This window comes from Pipistrellus hanaki (assembly GCF_964339955.1).
Source record: "Pipistrellus hanaki genome assembly, chromosome: 12".
NCBI classification, from domain to species: Eukaryota; Metazoa; Chordata; class Mammalia; order Chiroptera; family Vespertilionidae; genus Pipistrellus; species Pipistrellus hanaki.
The window spans coordinates 23,096,732-23,112,796 of NC_140514.1; the positions used below are offsets into that span (position 1 = coordinate 23,096,732).

The following is a 16,065-nucleotide window of genomic DNA, read 5'->3' on the forward strand; positions in this document are numbered from 1 at the left end:
AATAGGAAGATATTTCTCAAAATATGTCTTAGACTAGAATAGGAGGTTAGCAATTTATGGCCTATGAAATATACTAGTATTTGACCTGCCACTTGTTTTTGCATAGCCTGTAAATTAGGGATCATTTTATACTTGTAAGTAGTTGAAAAAATAAAAATAATATTTTGAGGCTTTTGAAAATTTGCTGCAACAGCACCTCTCTATTGTATCTTTGGTTTTGCCTCTTGGCCCACAAAGCCTAAAATATTAACTTATTGACCCTTTACAGAAGTTTGCCAGCTCCTGAATTATTATACATAAAGTTCAGGATAATTTTTATAGGTTTTAATTTAAGTTAAAAGAACTTTAAGAAGACAATAAGTTAATTTTTAAAATTTCATAAACTTCTTTTTGAAAGTATATAAAAGTTCTGAATTTTAGTGGGTTTTACCCTATTCATAATTGATGTTATAGATTAGTAATGTGTTAATATAAAGTTTCTAACATTGCTTTGGAGCCTAGATAAATTTCTGTGATTTTTAAAAATTAGAAATTCACAGACCAAAAGCATTTCCATATATCAGAGACACGTTGTCTCTTTGGAATTTCACTAACCTGAGCATAGGAAGCAGTATAATGTTGGTCTTTAACAAGGGAAGGAGAGAATGGAAAAAGTTAAGAAAACTTTGCAAGGAAGTTTAGTGTATATGGAGTCCACTTTAGATATGTTCTGGCTTAACGTAAGGTTAAGCATCCATTTTTCTATTATCTAATGGGTATATGTAGTTTCTCTTTATGTTTATGTATTGTTGAAACTTCCTTTATCTTTGTGTTACCTCATTAATTTCTGACGCTTACTCTTTCAAGCTCAGTTCATATACACATTTTGAGAACATTTTCTTCGTGAATTCTGGGGTTTATTTAGAATCTTGTCTTGTTCTTTTCTCATCATCTAAATTCTGCTTCTAAATTCCCTTTCGGGAGCAGATACTTTCACAAGTTTCTCCTGCTAGTTTCAATCCCTAGTTTTTATAATTTGTGTAGGTACTTCCCTTTCATTTAATGTTTTCTATATGTTATGCATCATCTCCCCAGTGCTGCTTACATTTTATTTCCCTACATCTCTCTACTCATAAGTCTTAGACCTATTCCCCTAGTAAGAAGTAACTTGGTGGGTAAGGTATTAGTATTCTGGAATAAGGAAAAAAAAAAAAAAAATGCAGGTCTAGCCTGGAATAGACTTTACAAAAACTTAAGAAAATGTATATTTAAATTAGGTTGCTTTAGGGCATTTCCATAGAATTCTGAGGAGATTTGCTTTTTATTCTCTCTAGATATGTTTTCTGGGGAAAAGTTTGAAAAATACAATACTAAGTGAATAAACAATTATTTATTCTACAAGTAATTGTTGAGTTCTTACACCGTGCTACACTGTAGTAGGTGCTTTGGGATATACAGAGATGAGAGAGACCCAGGTCCTGATCTCAGAAAACATACAGCTTAACTGAAGAAGGTTGGCTAGAATTATGCAGAGTACACTGGCAGGAGAGGAAGAGAATGGCAAATTAAGCTGAGATGTAACTCAGGAAAGGCCTTTTGAGAAGAGAAAGAATGTGTTTGAGCTAGGCTCAAAAGTTTGGAGTATACTTAACTTTGGGTAGAGGTTGGTAGGATGCAGTTACTGGGAACTGCAGACTGAAGCCTACAAGTATAGGAGAAGACCAGGTAGCCTTGGTCTAGTGGCTGTAGATGTGACTATTTAACATGAACAAGACAAATGAAAAAGCTTAAGCAAATCAAGGAGAACTTAGTTAACATGAGTTTGAACTTTTCCCTGTATTTAAAATTTTAATTAACATATAGTTCCCTACGTTTAACCCTTACAACAACTCTTTGAGGTATTGTTACTATATTTACAAATAAGGACACTGTTGTTTGGAGAAATTAAGTAACTTTCTCAAGGTCACATAATTAGTAAATGCTATTGAAAGAACTTTAATTTCAGAGCCTACACTCCTACCAGATATGGGACATTGGGGGAGCTACTGAAGGGCTTTAAAGAATGCGGAGACATTATCAGTTTTGTAAAGATTACTTAGGTACACTGTTGGGCTCCAATGTTAAGAGTCCAATGTTAGATTCATCTATCACTTCATGGAAACATCTTTCTAATTATTATATTAAAGCTATATTTAGACACTTAAGAGAGTAATACATTATGCATAGGAATTTCAGAAACTAGTATCAGCCAGAATGGGTGCAGCAGTTCGTTTAAAGTGTAGTTGTCTTGCCTTGATTAGTGTGGCTCTGTTGGTTGAGCGTCGTCCCACGTACTGAGAGGTCAGTTCAATTCCCAGTCAGGACACATTCCCAAGTTACAGGCTTTGTCCTAGTGGGGAACATGCAGGAGACAGCTGATCTATGTTTTTCTTTCATTGACATTTCTCTCTCTCTCCCTTTCTCTAAAATTAATAAAATCACATAAGAAATAAAATTTTTTTAAATAGTCTATAACAATAAGAGTATATTATGCTAATTAGACCATACAGCCAAACAACCTCACAGGTGTCGTTTCAGGCATCCTTCTGGATGACTTTCCAGATGAAGCCACAGCAGCAGGGGTGAGGCAAAGGCGGCGCCACGGCAGATAGGGGCTGAGGCAGAGGCGATTAGGGGCGTTCAGGCAGGTAGGTAGAGTTGGTTAAGGACGATCAGGCAGGCAGGCAAAGTGGTTAAGGTTGATCAGGCAAGCTGGCGAACAGTTAGGAGCCAGTGGTCCCAGATTGCAAGAGGGTTCAGGCCAGGCTGGGAGGGACACCCCCTCCCCCTGCATGAATTTCGTGCACCGGGCCTCTAGTAAATAAAAAGTATAGTTGTCCCTCTTGTTCACCTTAAAATGACTAATTATATATACTAGCATCTATGTTATAGTATTGTATAACAGTAGCAGGTGGCACAGGAATCTCATACTGAGATAGTAAAACAAAACCTTTTTTGAAAATTCATCAGTGAAAAACAATGCAGACAAAAATGGAACTTACATTCTAATTAGAAGATTTTAGTATTTATCTATAAGCACTAGTACTACAACAGATATAAAATTTAGATAGTAAATGGTGATGTTAGAGGTTAAGTGCAAATCTAAATTCAATTTAAGGTTGCAAATTAGCATAATTTGTATCTTTATTGAAATGAAAGTAAACCCGTGGCCCAGGCAGTTTAAAGTGTTGTAATTTATTGAAATTGCTCTCCTAAAGAACCTTTAAAGAATCACAAGAGACAGCTTCTCTATTTGGATGCTCTGTAAATGTGTATGTTTTGATGGAGGCAATAAATCTTATTATTGTTGCTCTTATATCCATTTAAATTCTGCCTCTATGCTTCTCATATCATTTTTTAAGCAAATGGACTTGAGAATTAGATATTAGAAACTTGTTATCTTATAATCCTCACTCTCACAGGGTAAAACTTAGGCCTTTTACATTTTTTCTCAACTATTATTAATTTTCTAGCAACAAGTAAGGCTAAGGAAATGTGCAGGTTCACACTATTGACAGAAATTTATTTGAGCCAGTCATTAAATCAGTTGTATATTTTAAACTCTAATCAGAACTAGGAAGGCTAAAAAGGGAAATAATATGATTTCAAACTCTTGTTTCTTAAAATCACTATTTGGATCACTTTTGTGGTTCTAATGACAACTGACTTTCAACTGTAAGTGAATTATTTGCTTAATCTAAGAAGTGTCAGAAAATATATACAAAAGACTTATAAAAACAAAAATTTTTTTCTTCATGGAACTGGATATGTTAGGTAATATAGCCAATAGTAGGTGTATGAAAACAGAACCACCTGTAAAATAGTGTTAAATACTTATCAATGGAAAAATATGAGGTGTTTTTCATTGTAACAATGAATAAGTCTTCAGTTTAATCTTAATACCAAGACAGATTGGGTGATTTTGATTCCTGGTCAGGGTACATACCTAGGTTGGGGATTCAATTCCTGGTCAGGGCACATAGAAGAGGAAACCAATTGATGTTTTTCTCACATGTTTCTCTCTCACATTGATGTTTCTCTCTTCTCTCTCTCTCTAAAAATCAATTAAATATATATATATATAATCTCCTCCGGTGAGGATTAAAGATAAAAAAAATGGCCCTAACCCGTTTGGCTCAGTGGATAGAGCGTCAGCCTGTGGACTGAAGGGTCCCAGGTTCAAATAAATATATATATACATATACATACACACACACACACACATATACACACATACATACACACACACCTTGGTTGCTGGCATATCCCCTAGTAGGGGGTGTGCAGGAGGCGGCTGATCAATGTTTCTCTCTCATCGATGTTTCTAACTTTCTATCCTTCTCCCTTCCTCTCTGTAAAAAATCAAATATTTATTTATTTATTTATTTATTTATTTATTTATTTAAAATGTTGAAAAGCTGTACAGGGAGTTTTTGTTCCAAGTTGTATCTTGGACAAATGATTGATAATCAGGTGTTCTTGATTACCAAGTGTTATGGTTTCTTTTTCTAATGAATATTGTAATGGTGAAGTTAAACTTTAAATCAGAGTTAGCATTAATTGGCAAGGCATTGTGGGAAGCATACTTATAAATGTTCTAAACCAAACAAATCAAATGTAGATAAAATCTTCTTGCAAAGAAGTTTTTGGTTCTATAGAGTTAGTTTTATGGGGAGAGTTCAAATTAATTAGGTATAATAAGTTTTCTACAAGAAATAAATCTATTTAAGAAAAACATCTCTATTATTCTACTGATACAAAAATAGTACCTCATTTTGTTATCACTTTAAATATTCAAAAACTAAGAATAGAAATCGTGTTCATACAGCTTACTTACAATTGCCAAAATAAGCCTATTATCATTTTTCTTTAGTTTTAGGTATAGTGTTCAGAAATATGACTTTTTGAATTATAATGGAAGTTAGAGATACACTAAATTTTAATAAGGTTTTATATGTTACATTTGTAAGATAAGTTTTATAAGATTATAAATTTTCTGAAATTATTTCCTCATAATGAATTTCAGTATTAGATTTGCTCCTTCCCCACCACATCCTTTATATACATATAAATTTATTTATTAAATTTATATATATGTATAACATATATATATAATTGGAAATAAGGAAGACCTTTTTCTGTTAAAAGAAAATTTATTTCATGGAGCAGGAAAACCTCTGTGTATTTGCATAATGCCATGCAAGTTGTGTCCTGCATAAGGACACAGGGCTGAGGAAAGAGTGGGGTCTGAAATCCAGCCCACCTTCCAGTCTTCACGCTGCGTGCTTTGATACAGGGAAGCATTCACCTGGAGGCAGAATTGCCTTTTTTCCAACTCACGCAGAGATACAATATGGGCTAGCGGCTGCACCTTTTTCACTTCAAAGACACATTAGAATTCTGAACTCTATCAAAGTTGTAGTCAAGTCTCTTTCTAAAAGGAATAGGAGAGGTCTTTGTTTTGCTAGCCTCGTGGCTATGACATGTGGGAATCATTGATTTTTTTTTTTTTTTCACTTGTTGCTCTTTCTGCTTAAATGCTTTTCCTTCAGATATGCACATGGCTTCTTCATTCTCTGACCTTCCTGAAGTCTTTGCTCAACTGTTACCCTAACCTCTGTATCAAAAATTGTAACTACTTTTCTCAGTATCTCCCTTTCCTCTTAATTTTTCTCCCTAGTGCTTATGACTCTGGCTTATTGTACTTTAATTATGTCTTTGTGTTTTGAGAAGTTAGGGATTTTCCTGTTTTGTTTTCTCTCCTATATGAGATGATGTCAGGCTTATAATAGGACACTTGGTTTATTGAATGAATAACAGAATCAAGAATTTCCAGTATATTCTATCATTTTCTGCAGAATTTCCTATTAAGGGCTGATGATGGAGTAAAAATTGAATGCCTGAGTTCTGGAGGTAGACTACTGAGGTTCAAATCCTACTTCTCATTCCTAGAGATTCACCTTCTGTGTCTGTTTTCCCACCTTTATGATGGAAATACTAATAGTACACATATCATAAAGTTGTGAAAATTAGATGAGTTAATAGTACTTAAAATATTCCAAGACAATTGAAAGTACTCAATGTTAGTTAGTAATTTTAGTGATACTCAGCTTAATCTAAGGAAAGGAGGGCAAAGATATAATACACTTACTCTTTCCACATTTATTAAGGACCTACTGTTGTTCCCAGGTATTGTGGAAGACAAAAGGTAAGATGTTTCCTACCCTAAAGAAGCTGACAATTTAATTGGAAAGGCATTCATGTAGACTTTGTTTCATGAAGTCACATTTTATTAAGGGAAAAGAGCTCTAATAGTATGTGTATTTCCTCCTAACAACCATCTTCTGATTTACTTAAAGTCAGCAACAAACATTGCCTGCCTTTACGGAATTTACAGTGAAGTTGGGGGAAGAACAAGTCAGTATCTTCATGACTTTATTATTTAAAATAACTTTATAATTAGGTATTGCAAGTATAATAAAATGGAAAACTGGGATAATAGAAGTTTTCTAGCTTTCAGATAGAAATGGGAGGTTTCATGTCTGAGTCTTATTTTTAACTTATCCTTTATAATCTAAAAAGTTTAAATATTTTTTAACTTTTCTTTCACATTTTAGGTTATACCATTTCACTTTTATTCAGTTACAATTATTCACATTAATAGATCACTAAGATGGAGAGAGTCTTTCAGTAGAAAAATAGATATGAGAGCAAATGATCTTATCTGGAGAAGAACCTGCTGGTTTTACCAGCCCATTTTTCTTATGGAATATTCATAATTATGTTTGACCTTGAATATTATATAAATCTATAGTACACATAGGTTTATATATAATTATGACTAAAGATATTAGTACTAATATTTTTGTGCCAGCAATAATTATTCCTTTAGCATCTGTAGAGTCATATGATCTAGACTGCCCAATTACATTTATTTTTATTTCCTTTAGCATGTGATTAATGCATTACTTTATAACTGCAGATATGCATAGATAAGGATATTTTTTAAATGTTAAAAAGTAATAATGCCTTAATATATATTCCTAGGTAATTTAGTCTGTTTAAGGAGACATCTGTAATACCATTGAACTGGAGTTTAGGTTTTTATTTTTATTGTAAATAATTTAGAATAAAACTTTTATTATCTCTATACCTGACAATCTTCCTTTTTTCAATACTATTCACAAAACTTTATAATTTTAAGTGAACAAAAGCAGATGACAAAATATGTACTTCATTTTGTTTAAGTTTTTTTAAACAAAATTAAAAAAAAATTTTTACTGAATTTATTGGGATGACATTGGTTAATAAAATGACCTAAGTTTTAGGTGCACAATTCTATAATGCATCATCTACATAATTGTATTGTGTGTTCACCATCCTAACCCAAGTCTTCCATCACTATTCTTTTTTTAAATTAGAATACATACCAAAATTTTAATGTTGGTTACTTTTGGGTATATGCAAATGCCTATTATAAAAAAAACATTAAAATTGTTAGTTTTCCTTTTTCAGAATCTGATATTGATGCTGCCACTGCAATGATGCTCTTAAATACTTCTATAGAACAAGGAATTCTAGAATGTAAGTAATCATGCTTTATTTTTAAAATACATTTTTGTGAGTGCCTTTTTCAATATAATTTAGAATGTAAGATATTTAAATGGTATAGCAAGTTATTCTTTCCAGCTAAGTTGTAATTTTTATTTGAATAATTTAATTTCTGTTTTACTATATTTCCATTTCTTTACTGAGCATTTGAAAGATTGAGACTAATGCTATGATAGATCATATTACATTGGCCAAGAAATGAAATAGTGTATTTAGAAATTAAGCTTGGCCCTAACCGGTTTGGCTCAGTGGGTAGAGCGTCAGCCTGTGGACTCAAGGGTCCCAGGTTTGATTCTGGTCAAGGCATGTACCTTGGTTGCGTTTCTAACTCTCTATCCTTCTCTCTTCCTCTCTGTAAAAAATCAAACGTATTTTTTAAAAATTAAGCTTGAAGATTTAAAAGTAAAAAATGAAAGCTATAAGTAAGAAAATATAGGAAAGTATAATTATAACCTTGGAATAGGAAAAGTCTTCTTTAAATATGGCTACCATCATTAAATCAACAAACAACAAGTGCTGGTGAGAATGTGGAGAAGAGGGAATCATAATACACTGCTGGTGGGAATATAGACTGGTACAGCCACTATTGAAAGCAGAATGTACTTTTCTAAAAAAATTAAAAATGGAACTGCAATTTGATCCAGCAGTTCTATTTCTGGGAATATATTCTAAGAATCCTGAAACACCAATGAGAAAGAATGTATTCACCCCTACGTTTATAGCAGTATTATTACGGTGGCTAAGATCTGGAAACACCCAAGTACCTTTCAGTATATGAGTGGATAAAAAAGTTGTGATACATCTACACAGTGGAATACTATGCAGCTATAAAAGAGAAGGATCTCTTACCCTTTGCAGCAGCATGGATGGACCTAGAGACCATTACGCTAAGTGAAATAAGCCAATCGGAGAAAGACAGATATCACAGGATCTCACTTATACGTGGACACTATTGAACAAAATAAACTGATGAATAAAATAGGTCCAGAGGCATATTAATAATTATAACTACTGTTCTCAGTATCTCTTTCCTCTTTTCTCCCTAATGCTTATGACTCTCTCGAGTTGGGCAGGAGCTAGGTGGAGTGGGAAAATACGAGGAAAATAGGAGACATCTATAATACTATCATATCTAATAAAAGAGTAATATGCAGATTGACCATCACTCCAACACACAATATGGCTGCCCCCATGTGGTCAAAGATGCTGCCCCTATGCGGACACAAGATGGCCAGGGGAGGGCAGTTGGGAGGGACCAGGCCTGCGAGGGAGGGCAGTTGAAGGTGATTAACCCTGCACGGGAGGGCAGTTAGGGGGGACCAGGCTGGCAGGGGAGGGAAGTTAGGGGCAAATGGGCTGCCAGGGGAGCAGTTAGCCATCAATCAGGCTGGCATGGGAGTGGTTAGGGGTGATCAGGCTGGCAGGCAGAAGTGGTTAGGGGCAATCAGGAAGGTAGGCAGGCGAGCAGTTGGGAGCAAGCAGTCCTAGATTGTGAGAGGGATGTCCGACTGCCCTTGAGGGGTTCCAGATTGGAGAGGGTGCAGGCTGGGCTGAGGGACAACCCCCCCACCCTGCCCCCATGCACGTATTTCGTGCACCAGGCCTCTAGTCCAATATAATAAAAGAGTAATGTACAAATTGACCGAATGATGGAATGACTGGTCGCTATGACAGGCAATGACCACCAGGGGACAGACGCTCAATGCAGGAGCTGCTCCCTGGTGGTCAGTGCGCTCCCACAGGGGGTGCGTTGCTCAGGGTCTCTGCTCAGGGTCTCACAGCTGGCGAGCACAGTGGTGGTGGCAGGACCCTCTCCCATCTCCACAGCAATGCTAAGGATGTCCAACTGATAGCCTAGGGGAGTGGGCCTAGCTGTCAGTTGGACATCCCCTGATGGCTCCTGGACTGCGAGAGGACGCAAGCTGGGCTGAGGGACCCCCAAGTGCAAGAATTTCGTGCAGCGGGTCTGTAGTCAACAATAAAAAATAAAATTAAAAAAATTAAAAAATGATATAAGTACAAAATCCATGAAAGAAAAAACTTTAGAGTTCTGACAAAACAAGTCTTTAAGAAAAGTAACACAAGCAAAAACACTGGGAGGACATTTTTTATAGATGGGTCTCAAGAAGAAATACACATTGACAACACTTATTTGAAAAGATATGCAACTTCTCTAGAATCAAGGAAATGCAGTATGAAACAATATTGAAATGCTTTGTTGCCCTATGAAACTATGAAAAATTTAAATGATTTATAATGTTAAGTGTTAAGTATGGGAACAGGGTATTGTCCTAGACTGTAGGATAAAATTTGGTCCAGCCATTTTGAGGGCAATTTGGAAATACTAATTGCATCTTTAAGTGTGCATATCCTTTTACTTAATAATTCCATATCTTGATATTCTCCGAAAAATTACTTGCATTTGTGTGAGAAAAGGCATCTAGAAGAATTTTCATTGCAATGTTATTTGTAGTAATGAATAATTGGGAACAACCTACAAATACCAACCAGGAGGTGGTTAGCAAACCATTGTAATGGTACAGTTAATGTAGTAGAGACATACATAGTGAGGCATTCTGTGCAAGCAGTTCAAAATAATTCTGTTTTCCCTTAAAAGATCAAGACATATCATTAAATGATGTTAAAATGTTTCAGATTAATACCCACAGAATGATATGGTCTTTGTTTTTTGTGTGTTTTTTAAATATTTTTATTCATTTTAGGAAGGGAGGAGAGAGGAATAGAAACATCAGTGATGAGAATCATTGATCAGCTGCCTCTTGCACACACCCACAATGGGGATTGAGCCCACAACCTGGGCATGTGCCCAGACTGGGAATCAAACTGTGACCTCCTGGTTCATAGGTCAATGCTCAACCACTGAGTTATGTCAGCGGGCATGTTTTTGTTTTTGTTTTTAAGAACCCACAAAACATTCTAACTTTACAGCCCTTATATTCAGTAATGATATACAATAGTTGTTTCAAATGGCTTGTTTTTGCAACCAAATGCATTTGACCTATTGAAAGTTTTATTTTCCACAGGTGAGAAGCCTCTTTCTCTTAAAACAGCTATGCAGAAAAAAAGGAGTTATGGCAATGCATTTAATCATCGCAGTGCTATGCGATTACAAGAGAGTGATTCTTTAGCCACCAGCATTGATCCAAAAGAAGACCACAATTACAGTGCAAATAGCATGGCAACGCAGCGTTGCGCATCCAGGTCCAGTGTGTCTTCTCTGTCTTCTGTGGATGAAGTATATGAATTTATCCCAAAGAGTAGTCATGTGGGAAGTGATGGCAGTGAAGGATTTCACAGTGAAGAAGATACTGATGTTGATTACGAATATGATCCTCTTGGAGACAGTGGCTATGTATCACAGCCTTGTGTAGATAACTCTGCAAAGGGGCAGCCAGGCAAAAAGATGCGGAAAACGTCATGTCAAGAAATTGATGAGGAGCTCAAAGAGGCAGCTGGGTCTCTACTTCATCTTGCTGGAATTCGTACATGTCTGGGTTCCCTAATAAGTACTGCAAAGACACAAAATCAAAAGCAGCGGAAAAAATAGAAATACCTGTTAGTGTGAAATTATTTTAAAGTGTGGCAATACTGTTCTACTTAATTCTTTACAATGGATATCAAAGCCATATGGACTTATTTTTGTTTTGGGGGAGGGAAGGAATGCTAATTACTTGTTTATTTCAAAACAGTTTTTTTTTTGTTTTTATTAAATAATTGCCGTTAGGATCATGCCCAACCATAAACATGATATGAAGTTCTAAAAGCGTAGTTTTGGTGATGTGTTTCTAAGATTTTTGAAATTTTTATACAAGAAAATCCATAGCTTCTATCTTAAACTTGTAGGAGAAATCTTTTATTCTCTTAATATGCCAAAACATTGTAATTGGCAACTCAGTTTTCTTTTTCAGTCTGTAATCAACTGCTGATCTAGCTAAAAATTTTGCTCAGTCTCTCACATACTCCTGACACATGCAATCCAGTAGGATAATATTTGAATTTTTAATTGTCTTAATTTTTGTTTTTAAATTTTTTTCTTGAAGCATGACAGAGTTGAATATAAATTGGAAAAGACCCTAAATGCCTAGAAAATTCCTTTTAGTTACATAGGCAGAGAGTACAGCAAAGATTTATAAGATGTAAAAAAGGCCATTTTGTGGTATAATTTCATTTAAGAGCACTCCAATTCCTATTTTAATATCTTTGAAATTTTATTTTACTTTTCAAAAACTTAAGCGTTTACTGAATTATTCTTTCCTAGAGTGCATTGCAACCATTGTTTAAAATATTAGCCACTAGCTGTCTTTGTTGAATAGAAACTACCCAATGAGAGGATATAGCCATAGAATGTGTTATGGAGTTAACACCCATTTTGACACACTTGCAATAAGAGAACCTTTTTATTTGCTTGTTAAACATACTGCATTCTGAAAATCTTGTAGTACAAATGGAGTGTATCTAGTGCAAATATTTTGAATATTATGTCATTATACATAAAGGTAGATCATTTAGGAAAGAAAATCTGTTCAAGCTTTGTATGACTTAAATGTGTGTGTACACCCAATTAAAAATGGTATAACAAACCTACAGAGATAAAATACCTTCATAGATCTCAAAATTTATATAAAATTAAATCTTGCACATTATACCCTTTTGAGAAAGCAGTATAATACCTATTATGTGCCATTAATCCATGCCTAAAGATTTTGTATTACAGTTCCAAATGCACATTGACTAAGGCATTTTAAGTATTTGAACAAATCTGCTTTTAAGAGACATTTTTTTCATATCATTTGTATAGTTTGACTATATTATTCATAAGGTATAAGGGATACTAATAAAACTAAACTTATTTATTAAATATATCTTTTTAGAATGACAGAGCAGCTTTCCAGCATCTTGTTTCATAGTGATCTTGTTTTCATTTTCTGATAATTTCATATATACATACATATATGTGTATATACATTTATACACACACATAGGTTTATGATTTTGATTTGTTACTTTCAGCTATTTCTATGACTATAAAGCATTTTTTGGATTTTTTTTAAAGAGATAAATATTTTAACTTCTAAATTTTATTAGGGCAAAACTGTCATCTGTTATGTTTCTATGTTAATTGTAATAGAACCTGGATAGCTACATTCATAGAATCGGTGCTGTTGAAATTTAGTAATTTTTAAATTTGCTAATAATGAAAAATCTTAAGGATGCAGGATAAGCTATTTGGATTTTTCTTCATACATGTGACATCTACTACAGAAAGTGGCTAACTCAAGTTGACACTTTTTACTGTAGACAGTGAATATTAACACCAAAAATTGCTTTACAGTATCAAATAATACACATATTATAAAACATCATTTTAGTAACAATATTTCTAAACTATTTACCATGGCCCTCTCGATAGACCTTAGTAACAGTGTTTCAATGACCTGATTCCAGTTTATTTTGTTCTACTGAAATTTTTTAAAATATGTTTTTATTGATTATTAGGGAGAGGGATAGATACATAGAAACATCGATGAGAGAGAAACATCAATCAGCTGTCTCCTGCACACCCCATACTGGGGATCCAGCCCAAAAGCCAGGCATGTGCCCTGACTGGACTCGTACCAGTGACTTCTTAATTCGTGGGTCAGTGTTAAACCACGGACCCACACAAGCCTGGCTCTGCTGAAATTCTGTACCAAAAATATGCTCTCTGGTTCCTGTTTGTTAGTGAGATAATTGTTCTAAGTAAAGGAAGAAGAAGATAAGGAGGGGGAGAGGCATTCTCAATTCTAATAAGATCTTCATAATTATTTTGTCTTAATATGAGTAACTAATTCTTTAAGCTTGATTTTTCTCTTCATGTATTCCCAGAAATTTAAAAATTGAAGTTATATTTATCACTAGCAAAGGCAATAAACAATTTTGCACTAACAACTAACAGAAAAGTTACACAATATTTTACACTTAATTCTTGTACAGAATTCAGTGCCTGACTTTCCATTTACCAACATAGTTATTTTCAAAGGGAAGAACCTTTATAATTATGGTCCCTCGTTATTACTTCCACAAGCATGATGATCCCATTTCTCAGGTGTATTGAAATAAAAACATGGCTAATAACCACTCAGTTAAGGAAAATCACTTGAATTTCTGTGGACTGGAAATTGTATTTATAAATAATATATCATCAACAAATCTTACTGTAATAAAAGCAACAATCCTGGAGAAGTAAATATTTTCCAACATAATTTAAAACTGACTGAAGCTAACTTATAATTTGCCTTACGCCAGTATAAATTGTTAAAACCAATTCCAGTTTATAAGTAGATCCCTAGTAAAAGTTTAGCCTCAACACAATCTTCATCTTTCACATCCCAAATATAATCAGTGTTTCTTGAATATTGTATGGTTTTCAAATTTATTTGTGCAATATTTTACTAAATTAGTTAATATTTTATTTTCAAATTCAGGAAAAGGAAACAATACTCTTATTCATGGAAAAGCTAATTATTGGTGGATCACCTCCTTTTTTCCACCTTTGAGTCTTTTCTGCTCTCCTTATAGCCAGCATGGCTTCTCTTAACTTAGGTGTCTTTGTATATAGTAAAGTTTTAGGATATATATGTTTTTCTTTTGCTACTTTCTGGTATATTAGGTAAAAGGTTCATACTAGATGGTCAGTTAAACATAATATTAGCGTGAACTCAAAGCTAGAGAAAGAGTTAAAGAGGAAATGTGTGTGTCTTGGTAGACCAGGAGGCCTTCTCCGGCCTTTCCCAGCAAATTAAGCAACAGAAGTGAATACTTGACAAATTTACCTTTTGTGAAGACCATAGCATTTAAATAACTTTGAGGCTTTCTGGTTTACATCTATTTTATAGGTTTTGTTTGAAATGTGTAAACTTTGATTTAAACAAAGTTTACTTCAATATGTTAATGATGTGGTCAAAATATTTATTGAAAAACAAAGTATATTAATGTTATACCTGCCATTATTTTTTTCTTAAAGCAATTTTTTTTGCATCTAACTGCCAGTGCCATTGTCAAAACTTATTTTTAAAGTGTTGTATTGTACATTTCTTATTAAACTAAGTGCTTCATTTTAAAGTATTACGTTGCCATCATATAGTGTATAAAAAGTATAATTGCCAATTCATTGTAACTATTATTTATTTTTAATTAAAGTGTAAGGATGCTGTTTGATTCAAAAAAATTTGAATGATACTGTTTCCTTATCCCCTTTTCTAATGTAGCATAAACATTGCCCTGAGTTTGAGTTTTAACTGCCAGTAGATGACCAGCCCAAGTGAACCCATTTCTCAGTTGTCAGTCTTTGCTCATATTAAAACAACTTAACAGATGTTTAGTTTTTGTACCTAATCTGATTGTTAAAATGTTTATAAAGTTTATTTTTATCAAAGAGATGCAATTCATTATGATAAAGTATTGCAAAATAAACCTTGTTTTATAACATTTTTGTGTTTTCTCTGTTTTGTTTTTTGGTATGGGTAGTGTAGATGTATGTGACTCATACTCCTATACATACACACACACTTTCCATTTTACAAAGTTGGAATATACAGAAGAAAAATAAAGTTTCAATTTGAAAATTTTAAGTCTGGTTTTTTTTTTTTAAAGTATTGTTTTTCTTGGTTTTTACATGTCATTTTAATCATTGACAGCTAAAGTAGTGTTGAATTATTCTCTTCCTAAAGTTGAACTTCAAAGTCACATATACATGAGATATTTTAAAATGCAACTAAGAAAATTTGAATATATTAAATTATTAAGATTATCTTAAAATACCAGTAATACCATATGTTTAAAAATTGAAGCATCCATTGTAAAATGGAATCATTTACAACCAACATCTTGATTTTTATCCCCCCTCCCCATTTCCCTTTGAAGTTCTGCACTGGTCATTTAAATGGTATTATTTACAATAGAATTGTTTTTTTTAAATCCAGTGAGATAGTCATCTTGATTTTAAACTGCCACCCTCCTCTCTAAGCCCTTCTTTCAAGGCATCCCTTTGAAATAGTCATTTTAAAAATATAGCTTGCTTTTGCTGGTTTTGCTCAGTTGACAGAGCATCGGCCTGCAGACTGAAGAGTCCCAGGTTTGATTCCATTTAAGGGCACATGCCCAGGTTGTGAGCTCCATCCCCAGTAAGGGGCATGCAGGAGACAGCCAATCAATGATTCTCATCATTGATGTTTCTATCTCCCTCTCCCTCCTCAATCTAAGCTATTGTGCTCAATATTTGACAAAGGAGGCAAAAGCATACAATGGAGTCAAGACAATCTCTTCAATAAATAGTGTTGGTAAAATTGGACAGATACATGCAAAAAAAATTAAAGTAGGTCACCAACCTACATAATACACAAAAATAAACTCAAAATGGATTAAGGAATTTAAAGG

General features: G+C 33.9%; 1 protein-coding gene across 5 annotated transcripts in view; it reads left to right on the forward strand.

The window, feature by feature from the left end:
- FOXN2 (forkhead box N2) overlaps positions 1-15,256 on the forward strand; it is a 54,415-nt gene extending 39,159 nt beyond the window's left edge. For 4 of the 5 annotated variants that reach the window (XM_084901013.1, XM_084901016.1, XM_084901014.1 and 1 more), the window contains 2 exons: positions 7,534-7,602; positions 10,674-15,256. In XM_084901013.1, the coding sequence (XP_084757139.1) occupies positions 7,534-7,602; positions 10,674-11,197 (593 nt within the window). In that variant the 3' untranslated portion in view covers positions 11,198-15,256. Of the gene's footprint in view, positions 1-7,519; positions 7,603-10,673 lie in introns of all 5 variants that reach the window. The other variant, XM_084901017.1, reaches the window with a different exon arrangement.
- The last annotated feature ends 809 nt before the right edge of the window (positions 15,257-16,065 follow it).